General features: G+C 40.3%; 2 protein-coding genes and 1 pseudogene across 2 annotated transcripts in view; 2 read left to right on the top strand and 1 right to left on the bottom strand.

Annotated features, from left to right (window-relative positions):
- LOC129159787 (spectrin alpha chain, non-erythrocytic 1-like) overlaps positions 1 to 19,501 on the bottom strand; it is a 175,444-nt gene that overhangs the window by 124,590 nt on the left and 31,353 nt on the right. The window lies entirely within an intron of this gene.
- On the top strand, positions 1,484 to 4,041 carry LOC129159806 (protein NLRC3-like; annotated as a pseudogene).
- Positions 6,167 to 18,066, top strand: LOC129159782 (uncharacterized). Its single transcript, XM_054736978.2, has 5 exons — positions 6,167 to 7,953; positions 11,910 to 12,864; positions 14,584 to 14,751; positions 15,575 to 15,670; positions 17,263 to 18,066. Exons 2-5 carry the CDS (start codon positions 11,911 to 11,913, stop codon positions 17,593 to 17,595), a joined length of 1,551 nt encoding a protein of 516 aa, XP_054592953.1. The 5' UTR covers positions 6,167 to 7,953; position 11,910; the 3' UTR covers positions 17,596 to 18,066.

The raw sequence follows: 19,501 nt of genomic DNA, 5'->3' as shown, positions 1-19,501 counted from the left end.
TTTGTTCATCTCTCCGTCTACTTGCCTTTGAGACAATTAGTGTGCTTAGTTTCTTCGTAAGACTGCACCCGAAAGTTTGTCTAAGCCAGCCTTTTTTGTGTTGAGATGAATTATTGTGCTTCTCGGTCCACGCAGCAGTCTGAGGCTGGGTGGAGGTAACGCGCTGGGCTGCAGAGGTCAGAGGTTGTGTGGGAGCAGCTTCCTCGCATCAGGAGAAGGAGCCAGAGCTACTGCACCAGATAAAGAGGACTCCCTCTTCAAGGCTACTCAGGAAGCACTTAACATGGGAGGGCCAGACGCTCAAACACGAGCTCCCCAAAGCGCCAGCATTTAGTCTTGGGAGCGCCGTCTTCTCACACACCTACATGTCATGAGGGATGGGTCAGGGGGAGGGGGGCTGGAGATCAGTCGAGCATTGCATCCAGTTGGTCTGCCAAGTCGTCAAACATGCTGCCGATGTCATCCAGGATAGAGACGGTTCCTTTTTGGCTGGAAAATTTTGAAAAAGAAAAATGGAATAATTAGCTTTTATTGAGGCTTCGATAAATATGCTGACAGAATCAATGAGTCAAGTGTGGAGGTGAGTTCCTCCACTGATGGAAAGCAGCTTTAAGATTCAGTTTATGGGTGACATTCACAATTTTCACACACACACACACACACACACACACACACACACACACACACACACACACACACACACACACACACACACACACACACACACACACACACACACACACGCGCACACACACACACACACACACACACACCTGACAAACTCAGAAACATACAATACAGTCGACTAATTGTAAAGATCAACAAAAAGTAATGATAAATCCCAAAATAATCATATAAATCATGATTTTTTAAATTGTTTATACTTAAAAAAACTCATGTTTTACAATTGTTTTCATTTTATAGGAGAATGACGTTTTACAAAGACCAGTAAAGTACATGAGAAATCATGTTTTTATTAGGTGTCATGGCTGCCATGGAGCTTCATAAAGAAAGTAAAAATAGATTAGACCATCTGGACAATGACTGTTCTCTTCATTTGAGTTTTTTAGTTTTAGGTAATGGTAAACGGGGAAACCTGGAAGTAAAGATGATTTACTATGGCTTTTGAATGACCAAAAAATGTCATGGATTTTATCAATATGTTTATCAATAACCCATTTCCTATAGTGAAGAGAGAAGGAGACAATGAGCAGACACGTCAAACAGTTATAACTGTGGCAAAATGCCCCAAACAACAGGTCACAGAGTTTATTTATACCAAGAGATAAAAGAGAGAGAGAGAGAGAGAGAGATTGTGTGTGTGTGTGTGTGTGTGTGTGTGTGTGTGTGTGTGTGTGTGTGTGTGTGTGTGTGTGTGTGTGTCATGCAAAGAGACATAGAACAATACATTTACATTCAGTTGATTGAGTCCATGATCAAGAATTAATTAACATAAAGTTTCCCATAACACTTCCTCAAAAGAATGAAGCAGGACCAGCTGGCTGACCATCTGCAAACAGGTACAAAGATTAATCAAACAAGTTATTTGCAGAAGTATCAAGTTTCCCGTGTACTTACATAAAATACACCCTGACATACTTTATGTTGTGTTGCATTTAGTCAACGTAAACTTAAATCTGGCCTGAAGAAGAGGTTCCAGTGTGTGTTTGAGGGGATTGCTAAAGCAGGAAACCCAACACATCTGAATGAGATCTACACTGAGCTCTACATCACAGAGGGAGGGACTGGAGAGGTCAACAATGAACATGAGATCAGAGAGATTGAAGTGGCGTCCAGGAAACTAAAAAAACTAGAAACGACAATCAGACGAGACCTCTTCAAACTCCCACCTGGGAGAGACGAACTTGTTAGAACAGTGATCTCAAAGGGAGTGGCTAGTATTGGCAAAACAGTCTTAACTCAGAAGTTCACTCTGGACCGGGCTGAAGACAACGCCTACCAGAACATCCACTTCATGTTTCCGTTCTCCTTCAGAGAACTGAAAGTGCTAAAAGAAAAGAAGTTTAGTTTGGTGGAACTTGTTCATCACTTCTTCACTGAAACCAAAAATAACAGGAGCTTTGAAGAGTTCCAGGTCGTGTTCATCTCAGATGGTCTGGATGAGTGTCAACTTCCTCTGGACTTCCACCACAGTAAGATCCTGACTGATGTCACAGAGTCCTCCTCATTGGAAGTTCTACTGACAGACCTCATCAGGGGGAACCTGCTTCCTTCTGCTCGCCTCTGGATAACCACAAGACCCGCAGCAGCCAATCAGATCCCCTCTGAGTGTGTTGGCATTGTAACAGAGGTCAGAGGGTTCACTGACCCACAGAAGGAGGAGTACTTCAGGAAGAGATTCAGAGATGCGGAGCAGGCCATCAGGATTATCCTCCACATCAAGACATCACGAAGCCTTCACATCATGTGTCACATCCCAGTCTTCTGCTGGATCACTGCTACAGTTCTGGAGGAGGTGTTTAAAAACAAAGATGGGGGAAAGCTGCCCAAGACTCTGACTCAGATGTACATTCACTTCCTGGTTGTTCAGGCCAAAGTGAAGGTCAAGTATGATGGAGGAGCTGAGGCAGATCCACACTGGAGTCCAGAGAGCAGGAAGATGATTGAGTCTCTGGGAAAACTGGCTTTTGATCAGCTGCAGAAAGGAAACCCGATCTTCTATGAATCAGACCTGACAGAGTGTGGCATCGATATCAGAGCAGCCTCAGTGTACTCAGGAGTGTTCACACAGATCTTTGTAGAAGAGACAGGACTGTACCAGGTAAAGGTCTTCTGCTTCATCCACCTGAGTGTTCAGGAGTTTCTGGCTGCTCTGCATGTCGATATGACCTTCATCAGCTCTGGTGTCAATCTAATGGAAGACAAACAGCAACATTCTCTGTGGTCTAAACTTTTCAGCGGTCCAAATCTAAATGATCTCTATCAGAGTGCTGTGAACAAGGCCTTTGAGAGTCCAAATGGACACCTGGACGCTTTCTCCTTGGTCTGTCCCGGCCGGCCAATCAGACTCTCCTAAAAGACCTGCTGGGGAAGACAGGAAGCAGATCCAATCAGGAAACAGTTGATCACATCAACAAGAAGCTCAATGAGAGTCTGTCTGCGGAGACAAGCATCAACCTGCTCTACTGTCTGAATGAACTGAATCATCTTTGTCTGGTGGAGGAGATCCAACAGTCTCTGAGTTCAGGACGTCTCTCTACAGACACTGTCTCCTGCTCAGTGGTCAGCACTGGTCTTTATCCTACTGTCTTCAGAAAAAGATCTGGAGGTGTTTGACCTGAAGAAATGGTTGTGTCAGTTTTAGTGGGAGGACATAATTGAATCAGTTAATAAAAGTATAAAAACAATAATCTCAGATAAAAAAAACACAAATCTTCAGTCAAATCCAACTTATAAATGTATAACTAGATGTAATTTTTACCTGTAGAAGGTGGAGGGGCAACTGGGAGATTTGGAACTTTTAAAATCTTTATTTTCACCTCTTACATCTAAACTTTAAATGTTACTATTTTACATGTCAGACAATTGTTTGTATAAAACGCAAATAAACAGTTCACCACAATTGAATGTATCTAAGACTAATTGTTAAATCTGTGAAGATGGGGACATAAACACAGACATTTTTCCCTTATTTGTCAGATTTATTTGATTTGATGCTTTATAGATGTTACATTTCTAGTTATTAAGAATATTTAATGCTACAGTCGAAAGATGACAAGATTTTTAGGACAATAACATTTGATTTTTAACAATAAGATAAAAAATTAAATAACTTCATGAAGTTTTGCTTTTGCAAGTTGATTGAATAATTAGAAACGGACTGAGGGAAGTTATTCACTAGGTTATTAGAGATAGAAGTGTCATGTTCTGTGTCCCTTTGTTCCCCAGCTCCTCCAGTTCCCACTCCAGGTTCTCCTTTTGTGTTCTCTTAGCGCCCTCATGTGTCCTTTGTCTGCATCTCTGTTGTGTGTCTTAAGTTGTAGCCACAGCCTCTTGTATGTGTATGAGTTTGTGAGTGTCAGTATGTGTATATGTTTGTGTGAGTCCTTCCCTTAGTCTTTAGGTTTAGTTTTGTGTTTTATATAGTGTTAGGTTTATCTGCCCTCCTCTGGTTCTCTTCCCCATCCAGATAATTGTTGTCACCTGCCTTCCTCCAGCCTCACTCCATACACCTGCTTCCTGTTTCCCTAATTGCTCCTCCCTGTCTAAATAAGCCCTCCTTGTCTCATTGTTCTTGTCGGTCCATTGTTGTTTTATGTCAGCGTTGTTTGTTGTCTCTCCCTCCTGGTCTCTGGTTCTCTGCTCATGAAGTGAGCTTTTGGATTTTTCCCTGCTTCATTTTGTTATTGGGTTTTTTGCCTCCTGCCCCTTTTGGATTTTTATTTTGTCATCCTAAATAAAGGATTCTTCTTTATTTAACATTCCTGCCTCGTGTCATCCTGGGTCTGCATCTTGGGTCCTAACCTCCTGCTCCTAAACGTGACAAGAAGTGTAGAAGAATTTCAAAGAATCATGAAGCGTTGTTATTAAGTAGCCTAATAACTCTAGGTTTGTGTTTTGAGTAGCTAAAAGTAACTCAGTGAAAATACATTTCAAGACCCTATATTGGTTTGAACTGAAGTCATAATTCAGATTCAATAAATAGGTAAATGTAATAATTTGTACAGACAGCAGACAAAGCTGTAGTGCTTGGTGTGGCGTGCTGATGTTAAAACAGTTCCTTTGGCTCTATTTTCTAATCGCTATGCTAATAATAATCTCACCTTGGGCCTAATGTCACTGAGGGCACAGGAAATGCACCTAATTATTTATCTGTAAGTAGCTGTATATATTTTATCATTTCAGGTGTATATTTCACACACGATAAACCGAAACACAAGACTGTTGTGTTATTCCCGTGCTCACACGACTGCTGTTAGTACTGCTGAACTCTTGTTGATGCAAAAGTGAAATCAAATACAGCAGTTCTGAAGTTTCATAAACATTGCCACCACCATAAATGTGAGTGAAATATAGGAAAATCATAGTGACTCACTGACTGTTAAAGTGATGAAGGAAAGCAGCTGTTGGAAAGCATCAGGAGGGAAAGTCTGTACAGGCTGATTCCCATCAGGTCATGAGGAACAGATGCCCACTTAAATTCTCCCTGCAGGATCGTGGCGCCCCACGGGGGGTGGGGGGGGGTGGGTGGGGACGCTCTTGCGCACAAGTGGCCAAGGTCTCTCCTTCATGCGTTCCCTCCAGAGGCCCCCATACCCCCCACTTTACCCAGGGTGAGGGAGCAGGGTCTGTCCATGATCCTAATAGCACCACGGTGGCCGGGGAAACATTGGTTGGTGAAGATCTCCCAACTCCTGTGAGGTTCCCCATGGCAACTGCTGCTCCTCAGGGACCTGTTGTCCCAGGCTCATGGGGAGATACACATCCCACTAACTTGGGTTGAGGCTGATGTTGGCTGAGCCGGCCATTTTGATGGAACATTTGTGGGGATGCATGCTGCTGTTTGAGTCAAATTACTAACTAACTAACTAACTAACTAACTAACTAACTAACTAACTAACTAACTAACTAACTAACTAACTAACTAACTAACTAACTAACTAACTAACTAACTAACTAACTAACTAACTAACTAAATGATATACTAGCTAACTACATCTTGGGTTGAGGCTGATATTGTCTGAGTCAGTCATTTTGATGACATTTGTGGGGGTGCACTCAGCTTTTTGAGCCACATTACTAACTAACTAACTAACTAACTAACTAACTAACTAACTAACTAACTAACTAACTAACTAAGTGACTAACTAACTAACTAACTAACTAACTGACTAACTAACTAACTAACTAACTAACTAACTAACTAACTAACTAACTAACTAACTGAGATACTAGCTAACTACTTCTTGGGTTGAGGCTGATATTGTCTGAGTCAGTCATTTTGATGACATTTGTGGGGGTGCACTCAGCTTTTTGAGCCACATTACTAACTAACTAACTAACTAACTAACTAACTAACTAACTAACTAAGTGACTAACTAACTAACTAACTAACTAACTGACTAAGTGACTAACTGACTGACTAACTAACTAACTAACTAACTAACTAACTAACTAACTAACTAACTAGCCATGCTAACTATCCCACGGTGGCCGGGGAAAATTTGATTGGTGGAAATCTCCCAACTCCTGTGAGGTTCCCCATGGCAACTGCCGCTTTGCAAGGACCTGTTGTCCCAGGCTCATGGGGAGACACACCACCCACATCCAGAAAGGCTGGCCCTGTGGGCGTGGCCCCTGAGAGGCAGACTCTTGCGTGAATGAGCTTTCAGCTGGTGTTAGAAAGAGCGGGTCATTTATCTTTTATCATCATTAACCTCTCAGGTTAACGAGTATTGCCTCTCCACTCTGGACAACATCTGTCCTTTCAGAACCAGATCAGTTCCTGCAGTAAACTCCCAGGCTCAATTACAGCATTTGCAGCCTGTGTATGAAAACACGTCTCCCCGTCCACCTTCTGACATCCGTTAACTCTGTAGTCAGAGATGCGAGGGTTGTCTATTACTCCAACCTGGTGTCGCAGAGACAAAGTCAGTAAGGTAAGATCTAGCATCTCTCTTTCAGCCTTATCTCTCCCAACCCCAACCCGACCCATGACCCTAGAAAGTTTAGCTCGTGTTTATTTGCCTGAGCTAGCATGCCCCTTCGACACTTTCCCCTCATCTGTGTTTAAAAATGACACCCCCACTGTGGGATTAACCCTCTTATTCCCGTAACCAACTCATTGGATCTCTAACTTTTTTCTTTACATCAGCCTCTTTTGGTTGAGAGATCGGTACCTCCCTGGGAAATAAATTCATTATTCTTCTCGTCTCTGGATTAAAAGATCTTAACACAAAAGCTTCTTCTCTTTCTTGTTTCAAATCATCTTCACTTTACTGCAGCCTTCTGATGTGCCTGAGTGCAGCCATTTTTTCATCTACCTTTAATAATTTCTCGTCTGTTTTCTTTAGTTCCCCTGTCATGTTTTCACAAAAACGCATCTTTTCTTGAATTAAAATATTATATCTAGCATTATCTTTTCCCAATGCAGCCGGTTTTACCTCATTACTTTGTGTTGAGGCGTCCTTCAAAGCTAGCTGACTCATTTTATGTAACTGGCTGATCTTCCTTTCTCTATTAGTCTCAGGTCTGTTCGGAGGTCGCTCAATCTTATTTGTGTCAAAATCGCGTTTTTCTTTTAATTTTCTGTAAACGCTCAGGTTGTCATTTTCCTTTCTGAGCGCTGCTATTCGACTGTCATTCTCTAAAACGAGTTTATTTAGAGTAGAAATCTTTTGATGGAGGATTTTCATTTCTGCATCATGTTTCAAGCCTCTCTGTTGCATATTTTCTGCATGTTTGGCTTCTCGTATTTTATACTCAAAAGCAGATTTTTCTCTAAATGCTGAAATTTCATCTTTCACTTTCTGAATTTCTCTCTCAGTTTGGCTTATTTTGTTTTTCAACTCCCAGTTGTATTCTTCTATATCGTATTGCATTTTAAAATCGCGTCGAGTGCTCTGACCAACAATGACTTGTAGTAAGAAATGATGTTCTCTGTATGACGTATCAAAGCTTATGATCACGTGCTTCTATGAAGCGTTCTGATCTGCCTTGCTGACGCTTGCTCAGAGGTTACTAGAGGTCGCAACGTTCTAATTTGCATATTCATGACGCAATTGCGTTGGTTACGTGACATTTGCGCCTGGTCACGTGAGTCGAGTATGAGGAAAATGAAAGTGTGATTATCGCACAAATCTTTCGGCAAACGTGTTCTGCTGGAAATACGCGGATTAATTGCTCGGGTTGCAGGCACGGATCCCCGTTTCTGTCAACTTTGATCTCAGCAGCTGGAGCGGGGATAAAGACGCGCTTCTTCAGATAAAAGTGGTAATTACGTCTAACTTTAATATTGTTAACAATAATTGCAGCAAAGCATCATTTACTGCAGTTAGTCACTAGTGAAGCATAACTTAACTTTCATGAGCAAAAAACCCACAAAAAGGATTCAATAAATCAGCAAAGCGGGAAGAAATGTTATTTTTGTTTTTACATTCTTACTTCATTTCAAACTATAGTGTTTTCCTATGGGGTGCCATTTGTAAAGTCAAACAGTCATAATCTAACAGCAATATTTTTGGTTATTTAGCATATCATAAGAGAAAAAATTGAGAGTTCACTTTTTCAAAGTCATATTTCCACCATGTTATTCATACATTTATAAATGTTAAAGTTTCCAAATAAATATTTAGTTAGCACGCTAAATATTTAATTTATAGTTAAATATTTATGTTGCAAACTAAATATTTAGGTCTGATCTAAATACTTAGTTTGTAAAATAAATATTTAATTCACTAACTAAATATTTAATTTACTAATTAAATATTTATTTTGGAAATAAATATTTAAAATTTAAATTAAATATTTAATTTGTAAATTAAATATTTTCCAAAGAAATATTTAGATCCCAGCTAAATATTTCTTTTCCATGATGTTATTTAGCTCCACACTATAGTTTATATTTTTGGGTCAGACTTAAATATTTATTTCCCAAATACTGATTTTGCAAACTAAATGTTTAGCTCCAAAATAAATATTTAGCTGGGATCTAAATATTTATTTCGGAAAATAAATATTTAATTTACAAATTAAATATTTAGTTCCAAAATAAATATTTAATTAGTAAATTAAATATTTAGTTAGTGAATTAATGATATGCTAAATAACCAAAAATATTGCTGTTAGATTATGACTGTTTGACTTTACAAATGGCATCCCATATTTGTGATGTCCTTGTGTCAAACGAAAACAGCAGGCCAGTGGAAAGCACTAGTGACTTTGCCATTGAGGATGTTAATGATGAGCATTTGGATGACTTGGCTTTTCCTGAGGTAGACAGTGTTTGTGATACCAGGCAGTTAAGAGAGCAGTTACACAAGAACTTGTCTTCATTGTTCCTGAAGATGGAAAGTATTCTTCATGTTTCTCAAATGGCATCTCAGGAAATAGTTGATACTCTGGCACAAATCATTTCATTGTCAAAGCCTCTCATTAAAAAGACTCTGCATGATGTATTACAAAGGCATCAGGTTACTCCTTCCAAGGCTATCCTTAATGATTTGCTGAATGCTGTAAATAATGCAAATATTTTTGCTTGTGCCACAGCTAAAGGGGAGGACTTTTGTTCAAATAAACATAGAAAAACGTTTATTGAAAAGAACTACCCTGTGGTAATGCCTGTTCAGTATGTATTGGAGCCTGGTTGTACAGCAATTCATGTCCCTATACTTGAGATGATCCAAAAAATGTTCCAACATACAGACATTCTTAACAGAATTATGGAAACACATATCTCTTATGAGGGTCTTTACACAAGCCACAGAGATGGGTCATATTTCCAAGGAAATGAGTTGTTTTCTTCATCAGAGCTTTCACTGCCACTGATACTGTACATTGATGACCTTGAAATTGCCAATCCATTGGGCACTTCAAGGAAAATACACAAACTGTGTGCAGTATGCTGGATGTTTGCTGATTTGCCAAGTAAATATCGTTCAGGTCTGCATGTCATTCAGCTAGCAGCATTATGTAAGGTACCTGATCTCCACAGGTGTGGCTATGAAAAAGCATTTGGTCCTTTGCTACAAGATCTAAAAACTCTTGAGCAAGATGGTGTATTTATTGAGTGCCTCGGTAAATCTGTTAAAGGGACTATCATGTGCGTTGTAGCTGACAACCTGGCAGCCCACTCATTGGCTGGGTTTAGTCAGTGTTTCAGAACTGGATTTATTTGTAGGTTTTGCAATGCAACACGAGACCTAATTCAGTCTCATGATGTTGGAGATGGCAAGTTTAGCCTCAGAACAAAAGCCAGTTATGACCAAAATGTGCAGGAAGTTCTACATGGGGATGGTCATAGTCAGGCAGGTGTGCAACGGAACTGCATCCTGACTGAAAGTTTGCAGTATTTTCATACAACCACAGGCTTCCCTCCTGATGTCCTCCATGACCTTTTTGAGGGAATTGTACCAGTGGAGTTGGCCGTGTGTATTCAGGAGATGATCCGGCAGAAATACTTTACTCTGGAGCAGTTGAATAGAAAAATCTTGTCCTTTCCTTACCAACACTCCGATAAAGTTGACAAACCAAAGCCCATCTCAAAGAACTTCTCTACAAGGAGGACCATTGGTGGCAATGGTCATGAGAATATCACATTGCTGAGAGTACTGCCATTCATGAACGGTAATGTAGTCCCTGAGGAAGATGCTGCTTGGACAGTGTTAATGGATTTGAAAGAGGTTGTTGAGCTTATGCTGTGCCCAAGATTTGATGAAGAGTCCATACAGTATTTGCAATCAAAGATAGATGACCACAGAAAAGTGCTGCAGGACATGTTTCCTGAGTTAAGACTGCTTCCAAAACATCATTATATAGAGCACTACCCAGCTCTTATACGTGCTTTTGGGCCACTTGTTCACTTATGGACAATGAGGTTCGAGGGTAAGCATCGCTTTTTCAAGAGGGTAATACATGACACACAAAACTTTAAGAATGTGTTAAAAACATTAGCAACACGGCACCAACACATGGTGGCCTACTACCTCAGTGCACCTTCATTTTTTCAGCCGCATCAGCAGATGACACACGTTACTTCTGTCATGGTTTCAGATCTTCCTGAAGTTGCACAAGAATACATAAAGGATAAAACTGACAGCAGAATTATTTACAGCACATCAAAGATCATTGTTGATGGCACAACTTACAGCCCTGGAATGTTTGTGTCTGTGGGGGAGGATGGGGGACTGCCACAGTTTAGCGAGATCAAAAAAATCCTCCTTGTTAACAATGATGCTGCATTTCTTTGCAAAGAACACAGGTCAAACTACACTGAACATATGAGGTCATATGAACTCTACCCAAGTTGTATGGCTATCCACTGCATGTCAGAGTTTAATGACCGCTTACCCCTTTCTGCATACTACGTGGAAGGGAAACTTCTTTTGACACCAAAACGTTTTATACTTCTACACTGAAAGTGAATTTGCATTATGTGATTTACATATATTTTAAGATTTGTTCCACCCCAAAGTTTCAAAATGCAGATGCTATGTGTGTGTGCGTGGTGGTGGTGGTGGTGGTGGGGGGGTTAAGAGAGCAACATTAGACAGTAGTCTGTAAAAAGTAGTTTGCTACTAGAAGTTCTGTTTCCTTTTAGATGTATCTCACTGATTTAATATCACATGATGTGTTTTTCCAAATATTTCTCCTGCAGTTTGTCTCTGTTTTGTAAAATAATTGCTGTGTAAATTCTTATGTATTGTTTGTATGCCTGGTGAGAAAATGTAGATTATGATGTTGAAATAGGGTTAGTTTTTACCGTGACTAAATGAAATGATGGCCTGTGACTATGTAACATGTAAAATACTTACCTTTGTTCTGGACTGTTGAAAGATTGGCCATAAAATGCTAGAATGCACCCAAAGTAACCAGCATAAATAGTAAGTTTATTTTGTTATGAAATTTACAGTGTACTTTTTAAATTAAAATTGGAAAACAAGACTATAGTATATTTGACCCCCCATTTTTGACAGCTGTAATGATTGCTGAGTATACAATTATCAGACCTTGTAAAGGCTATGTGTATGCATTACCACAAGAGGTACTGCTCCACTTGTGACAGTAAATCTTTTGGGCTATTGCTTGGTACTCAGATGCCAATTCTGAGTACCACTCTGCCATAAAAGGACACATAAAAAAAGGTCAATGGTATGATGTTCATTGTTTTTATATGTGTTGAGACCATTGTAGTATTTTTTAATCATCTCCATTCCTTGCTTTATACACAGGATGATGGCAGCATCTCAGAAATTCCTGCTGAGAGTTTACAGCACTACAGATGTTGTTGTGAAGGTTTCTCTAACTAAGCGGCCTGAGTCAGTGGAAGAACTAATCACCATACTCCGGGAGAAGCTCAACCCAAGGCTGGACTTTGAGTTTACCTTACAATACGAAGACCCTGACTTTGATGGGCAACTTACCTGTCTACATGATATTCAAGAGCTACTAGAGAAGAGCACATTAAAAATAGTGCGATCCGAAAGTGATGCCAGTTCTTGTGCAAGTTCTGACACAGACATCCTTCCTCATGTGCCTTTAGCTCAGCGTCTGAAGTGTTGGCCTGACACTTTCCCAGTACCTACCTTTTCTTACGAAGTCGAACATGTCCTTGAGAAGGGAAATAAAGCCTACGAGATGTCTGGAAAGCAACTGAAATTGACACGAGCCCAAAAGCACAACATCTTGGAGACCATGGCTTCAGTGATGCACACCTTCAAAGCCTATCCGAGTGACAGAGATGTGTGTTTGGCAGCAAAAGCTCTTGTTACCACTCATCCATGTCTTAATGAGCCTGGAAGTTATGGTTGGAAGACCAGTTTAAAATTTAAGATGGGAAATTACCGCACCAAGCTAGCCAGAGCCGGATGCGCGGAGGTGTCCGTGAATGCTGGTAGAAGGAGTATCAACAACCCAGAAGGAGAGTATCCCCACTCCAACATAAAAAGAGCACGAAAAGCTGAGGTAAACTACCTCCCAAACTTTCCAAGAGGAGAAGATAAGGCCAGTCTGGAGGAATTGAGAGTCCAGATAAAAAATGAGGTTGAGAAGACCGAGCCCAACAAAGTAATGATTGAAAAACTGATGCAAACAACCTTTGCACTGCGTCGCCATGAGATCGTTCAAGAAAACCCAATGGTGAAGGACTTCTTAGAGAAATGGCCAGCTCTGCGATTTCACTCACAGGTTGGTGTTGCACTGATTTTTTTTTCTTATTCAATTTAACTTGAAACAATGCAAGTTCAGCAGATCTTCAGATTCAGATTTATTTATTTAACATGTTAAACAAAGTACTTCTTATAAACATTGTTCAAATAGGTAGAAAAAATATCTTAAAGCGCTACAACTAAGCACCCTATTAGTTGTGGTGCTTCAACATTAACTCATTCGCTGCCAGCCGTTTCCTGATCGGTAAATCCCTTTCGCTGCCAGTGTTTCTCACCAATTTTATAGTTTTTTTAAGAGTCACAGAACGTTGTGTGCTAGGATGTTGACGCCAAAACAACCAAAACAAAGTGGAGACTCACCTTAAATCATGAAGAATCTGCGCATTTCGAGCATTATCCGTTCTTTCATAATCCGTTGTTGAATTGTGATCGGCAGAAGCTTTTCCGGTTCGCACCTCACTTTTTTTTACAGCAGCCACCCAAAACGATCTAACACATGGATTTTCTACTTCCTGATCACGTCATGTGTGATATATGCGGATGAAGATCGGCTTTAGAGGTGAGAGCTTCAGTCACGATGCGGGGGCTCATTCCAATGCCCACACAGTAAAAACATTCAAATGGCGACTTAAGTCTTCATTGGCAGTGAACGGTGGGATCTAAAATGACGACTTTAGTCATCAATGACAGTGAATGAGTTAAGCCGGGCGTACACTGTGCCACTTTTTCACTCGTAGCACTCAGCTTCAGCTCAAACTGTACGACTTCCTCGCAGGGCAGATCTCACGAGTCATGTGCTCACACTGCACGACCCAGTTCTTGGATGCGACCTGACTGCTCACACTGCACGCCTGGTAGCAACACGTCGGCCCTAAAATATGCTAAAAATAGCAGTTTTTACTCAACACGTGAGACTTTTTTGTCTTGTTTTGCCTGTTGTCCTTCGGGAGTGCTGCAGGACACACAGGGATTTATGGGGGCTGGATGAGTAAAATGAAATAAAGAAAGTAAATCTGTGTTTTGTGATCAGTTTAATTTGACATGAACACGACAAACACTCTTTCTTGACAATCTTTGTGAGTAAAAAACGTGTAGAAATTAAAACGAACAAAGTGTGTTATTAGGGAAATAGCGGGCGAGCGGTGTTGATGCAGGATTGCGTATGCGCCGTGAGCGGTTCTGATACTTTTTGCGTCGCAGCTGCTCGCAGCGCCGCTTCAAAAGTGCGATACCCTCACGAGGGACGAGCAAAATATTAAACACGCCAGAAGTTTGTGCGAGCTCTCGATAGCTGGTCATGTGGTGTTAATTGCCTCTCGTAACCCCCTGTATACTACACGACACTCGGCGCAAAACTCGCCCCGATCTTGTGGATTGTCGCACGAGTGGAAAATCAGCTCAAAAAAGTGAAAAAGTTGCACAGTGTACGCCCGGCTTTAAGTAGACAGGCAACCACAGATAAAACTTGCTGAGTCTATAATGTAGGAACTGATGTTCTCTTGAATTAAAGAGAAGTTTTCTTACATTCATTAGGCTCATGATGCCAAAAAATTTATTTCAGATTTGTGATACAGTTGTGTTGGAAAGGTTAAGTTCAAATTGAAAAACAAATGTTAAAATGACAGCATTAAGATAAAACTGGGCACAAATTTGGAAATCCCTCTTTAAATATAAGATTTCTCAATTTGGCCAGTAATTTTGCTTTATATTGGATGTTTTCATGTTCCTGTATTTTTAGGTTTGTGCGGAGTTCCACCGAGTCACAAACATCAACCTGCAGAAACAGTTCTATGCTGAACTTGACAGACACACACCACGACTTATGGCTCTATACAGACAGAAGGCCACATGCACTGGCAAGATATCGGAGGCTCTGCGAAACTTTCTGAATCATTATGATCATCAGGTGAATATTGATAAAGATAAAATTGCTACCACAAATTTAAAAAGTTTCTATGTTAATCACTCAATTTTGCTTGTTTTTAGACTGCCTATGGGCTACTGTTAATTGCTGGGAACATCTGTTTTCTATATACACCAAAGACAAATATAAATGCAACACTTTTGTTTTTGCTCCCATTATTCATGAGCTGAACTCAAACATCTGAAACTTGGTCCACATTCACAAAACACCCATGACTTTCAAATACTGTTCTGAAATCTGTCTACATGTGTGTTAGTGAGCACTTATCCTTTACCAAGATAAACCATCCCACCTCACAGGTGTGGCATATCAGGGGGCTGATTAGACAGCATGAATAATGTACAGGTGTGCCTTAGACTGCCCACAATAAAAGGCCACCCTAAAATGTGCAGTTTGATCAAACAGCACAATGCCACAGATGTTGCAACCTTTGAGGGAGCGTGCAATTGGCATGCTGACTGCAGGAATGTCTACCAGAGCTGTTGCCCATGAAAGGAATGTTCATCTCTCTACCATAAGCCGTCTTTAAAGGCGTTTCAGAGAACTTGGCAGTATATCCAACAGGCCTAAAAAATGGGAGCAAAAACAAAAGTGTTAGTCTAGATAACCCTGAAAAAAAAATGTTTAGGGTTTTTGTCAAATGAGTAAGAAACAAGCTCTTTGTCATGAGAGACAGGTTGTGTCTCAAAAGAAATGTCTCCAAAATTATGCAGAGCCTAATGTGTCATAAACATGTATTATCCCCAGGCAATGACACCTGTAAACTTAGTGTTAAATTAACTCTTATTTTCTTTTCCCTTTATAGGAAGCACCTGATGTCGATGTGAAACGGACTGCAGTGCTACGTGCCCTTCCAGTATACCTGCGGGAGGAAGACCCAGAATTCTTTAAGACATGTGATGTAAGTGTCTCTTGCATTACTTAAATTCTACCAGTGAGATAACATACCATGGATTATTTTATATGGTTTTATTACAAAGCAGCTTCACAATTGCTTTAACAAACATTGCATTAGACTTGTGTGTTGGGGGGGATCAAACCTGGGCTCAAATTAGGGTGTGTGTGTCACAAGTGGGGGTGGGAGGAGGCAAACCCAAATAGATTGTGCACACACAGAAACCCTGATTTCGCCATTGACCCTTTGCACGAGACTGCCCCGTTCTCCATGATGGTCGGCAAAAAGACCGTTTACACACGTCAAAATTCCGGTGAAGCTAGTCAAAACAAGCCCGTTGTAGCCCTTTATCGCTTTTATTTACTTGGTTTCACAGTAAAATGGTAACAACTTGCTACGTGGCCAGCTGCACTAACAGAAGGATGTAAAGTCAACTCATTTCTTTATTTTTTTTTTTCAAATAACGTTGATTGAGACTGAGGACGGAGATGAACTACAGCTATCAATCAAACGGACTAGCAACCCTCAGGTTTACAGCTAATGTGTTTTTACCTGGTAAAATTAACGTTTATTTAATTCATGACGAGGACAGGGACAAATGTGATGCGTTCTTCTGATGGATATTTCACCATGGAAGACGCACGCATACCGCGGTACCGTCCACTGTAGTGAACATGCATATTACACCAGAATTCCGTCGCCCCGTTTTTTTAAGATGGCGACTGTACGTCTTATGTTTATAAATGTTCTTCTGTAGCTGACAAGCAGAGCTAAAACACGTTGTTTTACAGGTATTATTCTCATGTCATGATGTGTTTTCATATATTTATATTTTAAACACTTGTCCATGAAAAGTTCATCAACTCTGCATCAGCCAGGTACTTCCTTAAATTTGAAGCAAGAACGCGGTAGTCTAAACGCTACTCGTTAATTCTGGTCGGCGCTCATTTTCCTATTTCGCGGGGCAGGGGCACAAACTTTCTGCTTCCTGTTTTGTTGCTCTCCTGTGTCTTCGTTTTGTTTCTTTCTCACATTCTTTTTGATGTTCTCTTTTTCATGTGATGAGTTGGCATCCTGTTTCTCCGACTTATGTTTTACTGCAGTTTTGCGTTAACGCACCAACAAAACCATACCTGTTGGTAGATTTGTAGCAAAGCGTTGATGACGTCGACGGCTTGATTGTAAAAATTCGTTGACGTCAGATCCAGTAGTCGACGCACCATGCCCACTTGTTGCATCCCCAGGAGTTTGTAAATAGAGGAGGAATCTGCCTGTTTTTCCTCTAGTTCGCCCTCTTCTCCGCCTTCACTAACATCTCCGCCAATTACCGAAGACTCGGAACAATGTCCGTCCGCTACTAGATTCCTTTCCTGTTTTGCCCGCCTTCGTCTCCCGCTCGATACCCAACCCTAGTTGCTATAAACACACAAATCTAATTAATTAATTTACACATTTTCTAAAAGAATAGTAAATAGAGGACTCTTGATGTGTCACTAACGTGTTACCCACAAGACTGCAGAATATTTTGCTAGATTACAAATAATGCTTGTCACGGCCCTTCAAGTCAACCTTACTTATTGATACTGTGTTTATTCCAGGCGGGCACGCTGGATGAGACGAACCTGACTGACACTCCAGTTGCCCTTCTCACAGTGGTTGCTGACGGCTCTGCTGAGACCAGTCCAGTCCATTTCAGTCCTTCAAGCATGGCTGTTGTGGTGGAAGGCGACTTGGTGATCCGTGATATTGCCAGATTTGCTGATGCATATGCCTTATTGTTTGGCTTGATCTATGCTCTGCATTTGGACTACCCCAGGAAACTAGTTCACACATTCACCTTTGTCCAGAAAGTCTTCATGGGGCTTGATGATGGCAAACCACTGAAACCCAGCCTTCATGCTCTTAGAAATGATTTGTTACAGAGTGAGTAGTTATGAAAGATATGCAAGGCAACTGGTTGTTAGGACAGGCACACTGTTACTGAGCACCTTCTTTGAAGTATTTTATTTAAAGCACTTTTAAGTTTTCTACAGGCTTTGGGTGGATGTAATTCCCATCAGTTTACCTCATTTTTTTTATACAAGGTTATTTGGGTGCCGATAAACATTATTTGAACCTGTTAAAAAATATTTATTTTATTTAATTTTTGTTTATTTAAAAAAATCTCTTTTGTGTTTGACCTTTTGTTTTTCATTTTTATATATTAGAAGAAAGATGACTTTTAGGACTGATGTTCTTTTATGATTTTATAAAAATGTTATTAAATGTTATTAGCAGCATTTTGTACGCTCACTTGTGCTCCAGTCCATGTCAGTGGTTCCATGTTGATGGTTTATAAAAAAAAACATTTATGTGATGTTTTTCACAAGTCCATAAAAATGTTAATAAACAAAATGTTAAGTGAATCGCCATATACTTTTTTTGAGTGGTCCACACACAATTAAAAAAGAAAGGTAATTTAATTAGTTTATAATCATATTACTTGAGTTTAGGTTGTAATATAATTACATTCTGTTGCATCAAATAATTTAACTACAAGTAACACAAAAATGTTAAAATTAAAATATATAAGTTTTAAGTTTATCTTAATTATTTAAATATAGAATATTATCTGAAAATTTTAAGTTAACAATAAATACAAATTTTGAGTACAACCATACTTAAAACATATGGTTTGTCTACTTAAAACTTTTGTGGAAACTGATTACCTCAAAAATTTTAAGTTCAGTCAACTTATTCGGGTTTACAGTAAAAGTAAGAATCCAGGCAGCAGTTTTTCTGGAGAGTTTAGAGGAGATGCAGGAAGATGAGAGACAGACAGGACAGGAAAATAGTTCATTAAAAACAAGAAAACAAAACAAAAAGTAAAATGTAGGTAGATTTATCTCCACTACACGTTTTTACCTGTATAAAGCAATAAGTTATACACATGTCATATTTATACATCTGATACAGCTGAGATCACCTTCAAAACTCAGTCACACACCCAGGGCTGTTTCAAGACATTTTGGGGGCCAAGGCAAAATGACCCCAACCCCCACCCCCCACCCCCCCACCCCAATAACTGGGCTCCCCAGAAGCCTCTGTAATTCATACCCTCTCCAGGAGTATTAGTTATACAGTGTTTGTAAAAGCTCCTCAGACATCACTGACATGTTCTAATATCATCAGATGAAAAACGTTGGTTACGTATTGTAACCCCAGATTCTATGAGTCTAGTCGCAGCCCTTAAGCGAGCTGCTATTGGAAGGGTGATCTCAGCATCAGCCAATCATGAAGAGCTTAAATGTACGCCCACCACGTGGGCACCCCTTGTGGGTTATATAAGTGGAACGACCCCACTGTTTGCCTCCGATGGCTCTTAGTCCTAACAGAACCAGTGGGGCCAGTGGCTTAAGGGCTGCAACTAGACTCATAGAATCTGGGGTTACAATACGTAACCAATGTTCTATTTCGTCTAGTCTTAGCCCTTAAGCGAGCTGCTATTGGAATAATGCGCAGCTGGATGGGTTTACGCCACACTGGTTAGCTCAACCAATGGACACACCCAACAAGTCTCCTTTTAGTGAGGGTCGCTCAGCCTCAGCCCAGGGCTTAAAAGGCTGACGCAGGCAGAGATAAGAGTGAGGCCCCCACTAAAAAATATCATCCACAAGAGGATGAAATTCATTCAAGTAAGGCTGATGTGGTGCCATAATGCATTCACTCAGCCTGCTGAGGTCCAAGCACTGAACGAGTGATGGATCCTGAAGACACATCTCGTAAATAATAATGAGTAAAGGAACAGGGTGAAGCCCATGAAGCAGCCTGACAAATGACTTCCATTGACACACCACT

This window comes from Nothobranchius furzeri, chromosome 4 (genome assembly GCF_043380555.1).
Source record: "Nothobranchius furzeri strain GRZ-AD chromosome 4, NfurGRZ-RIMD1, whole genome shotgun sequence".
Classification (NCBI taxonomy): Eukaryota; Metazoa; Chordata; class Actinopteri; order Cyprinodontiformes; family Nothobranchiidae; genus Nothobranchius; species Nothobranchius furzeri.
Note: the sequence above shows the minus strand (reverse complement) of the source record. Positions and strands in the feature narration are given on the sequence as shown.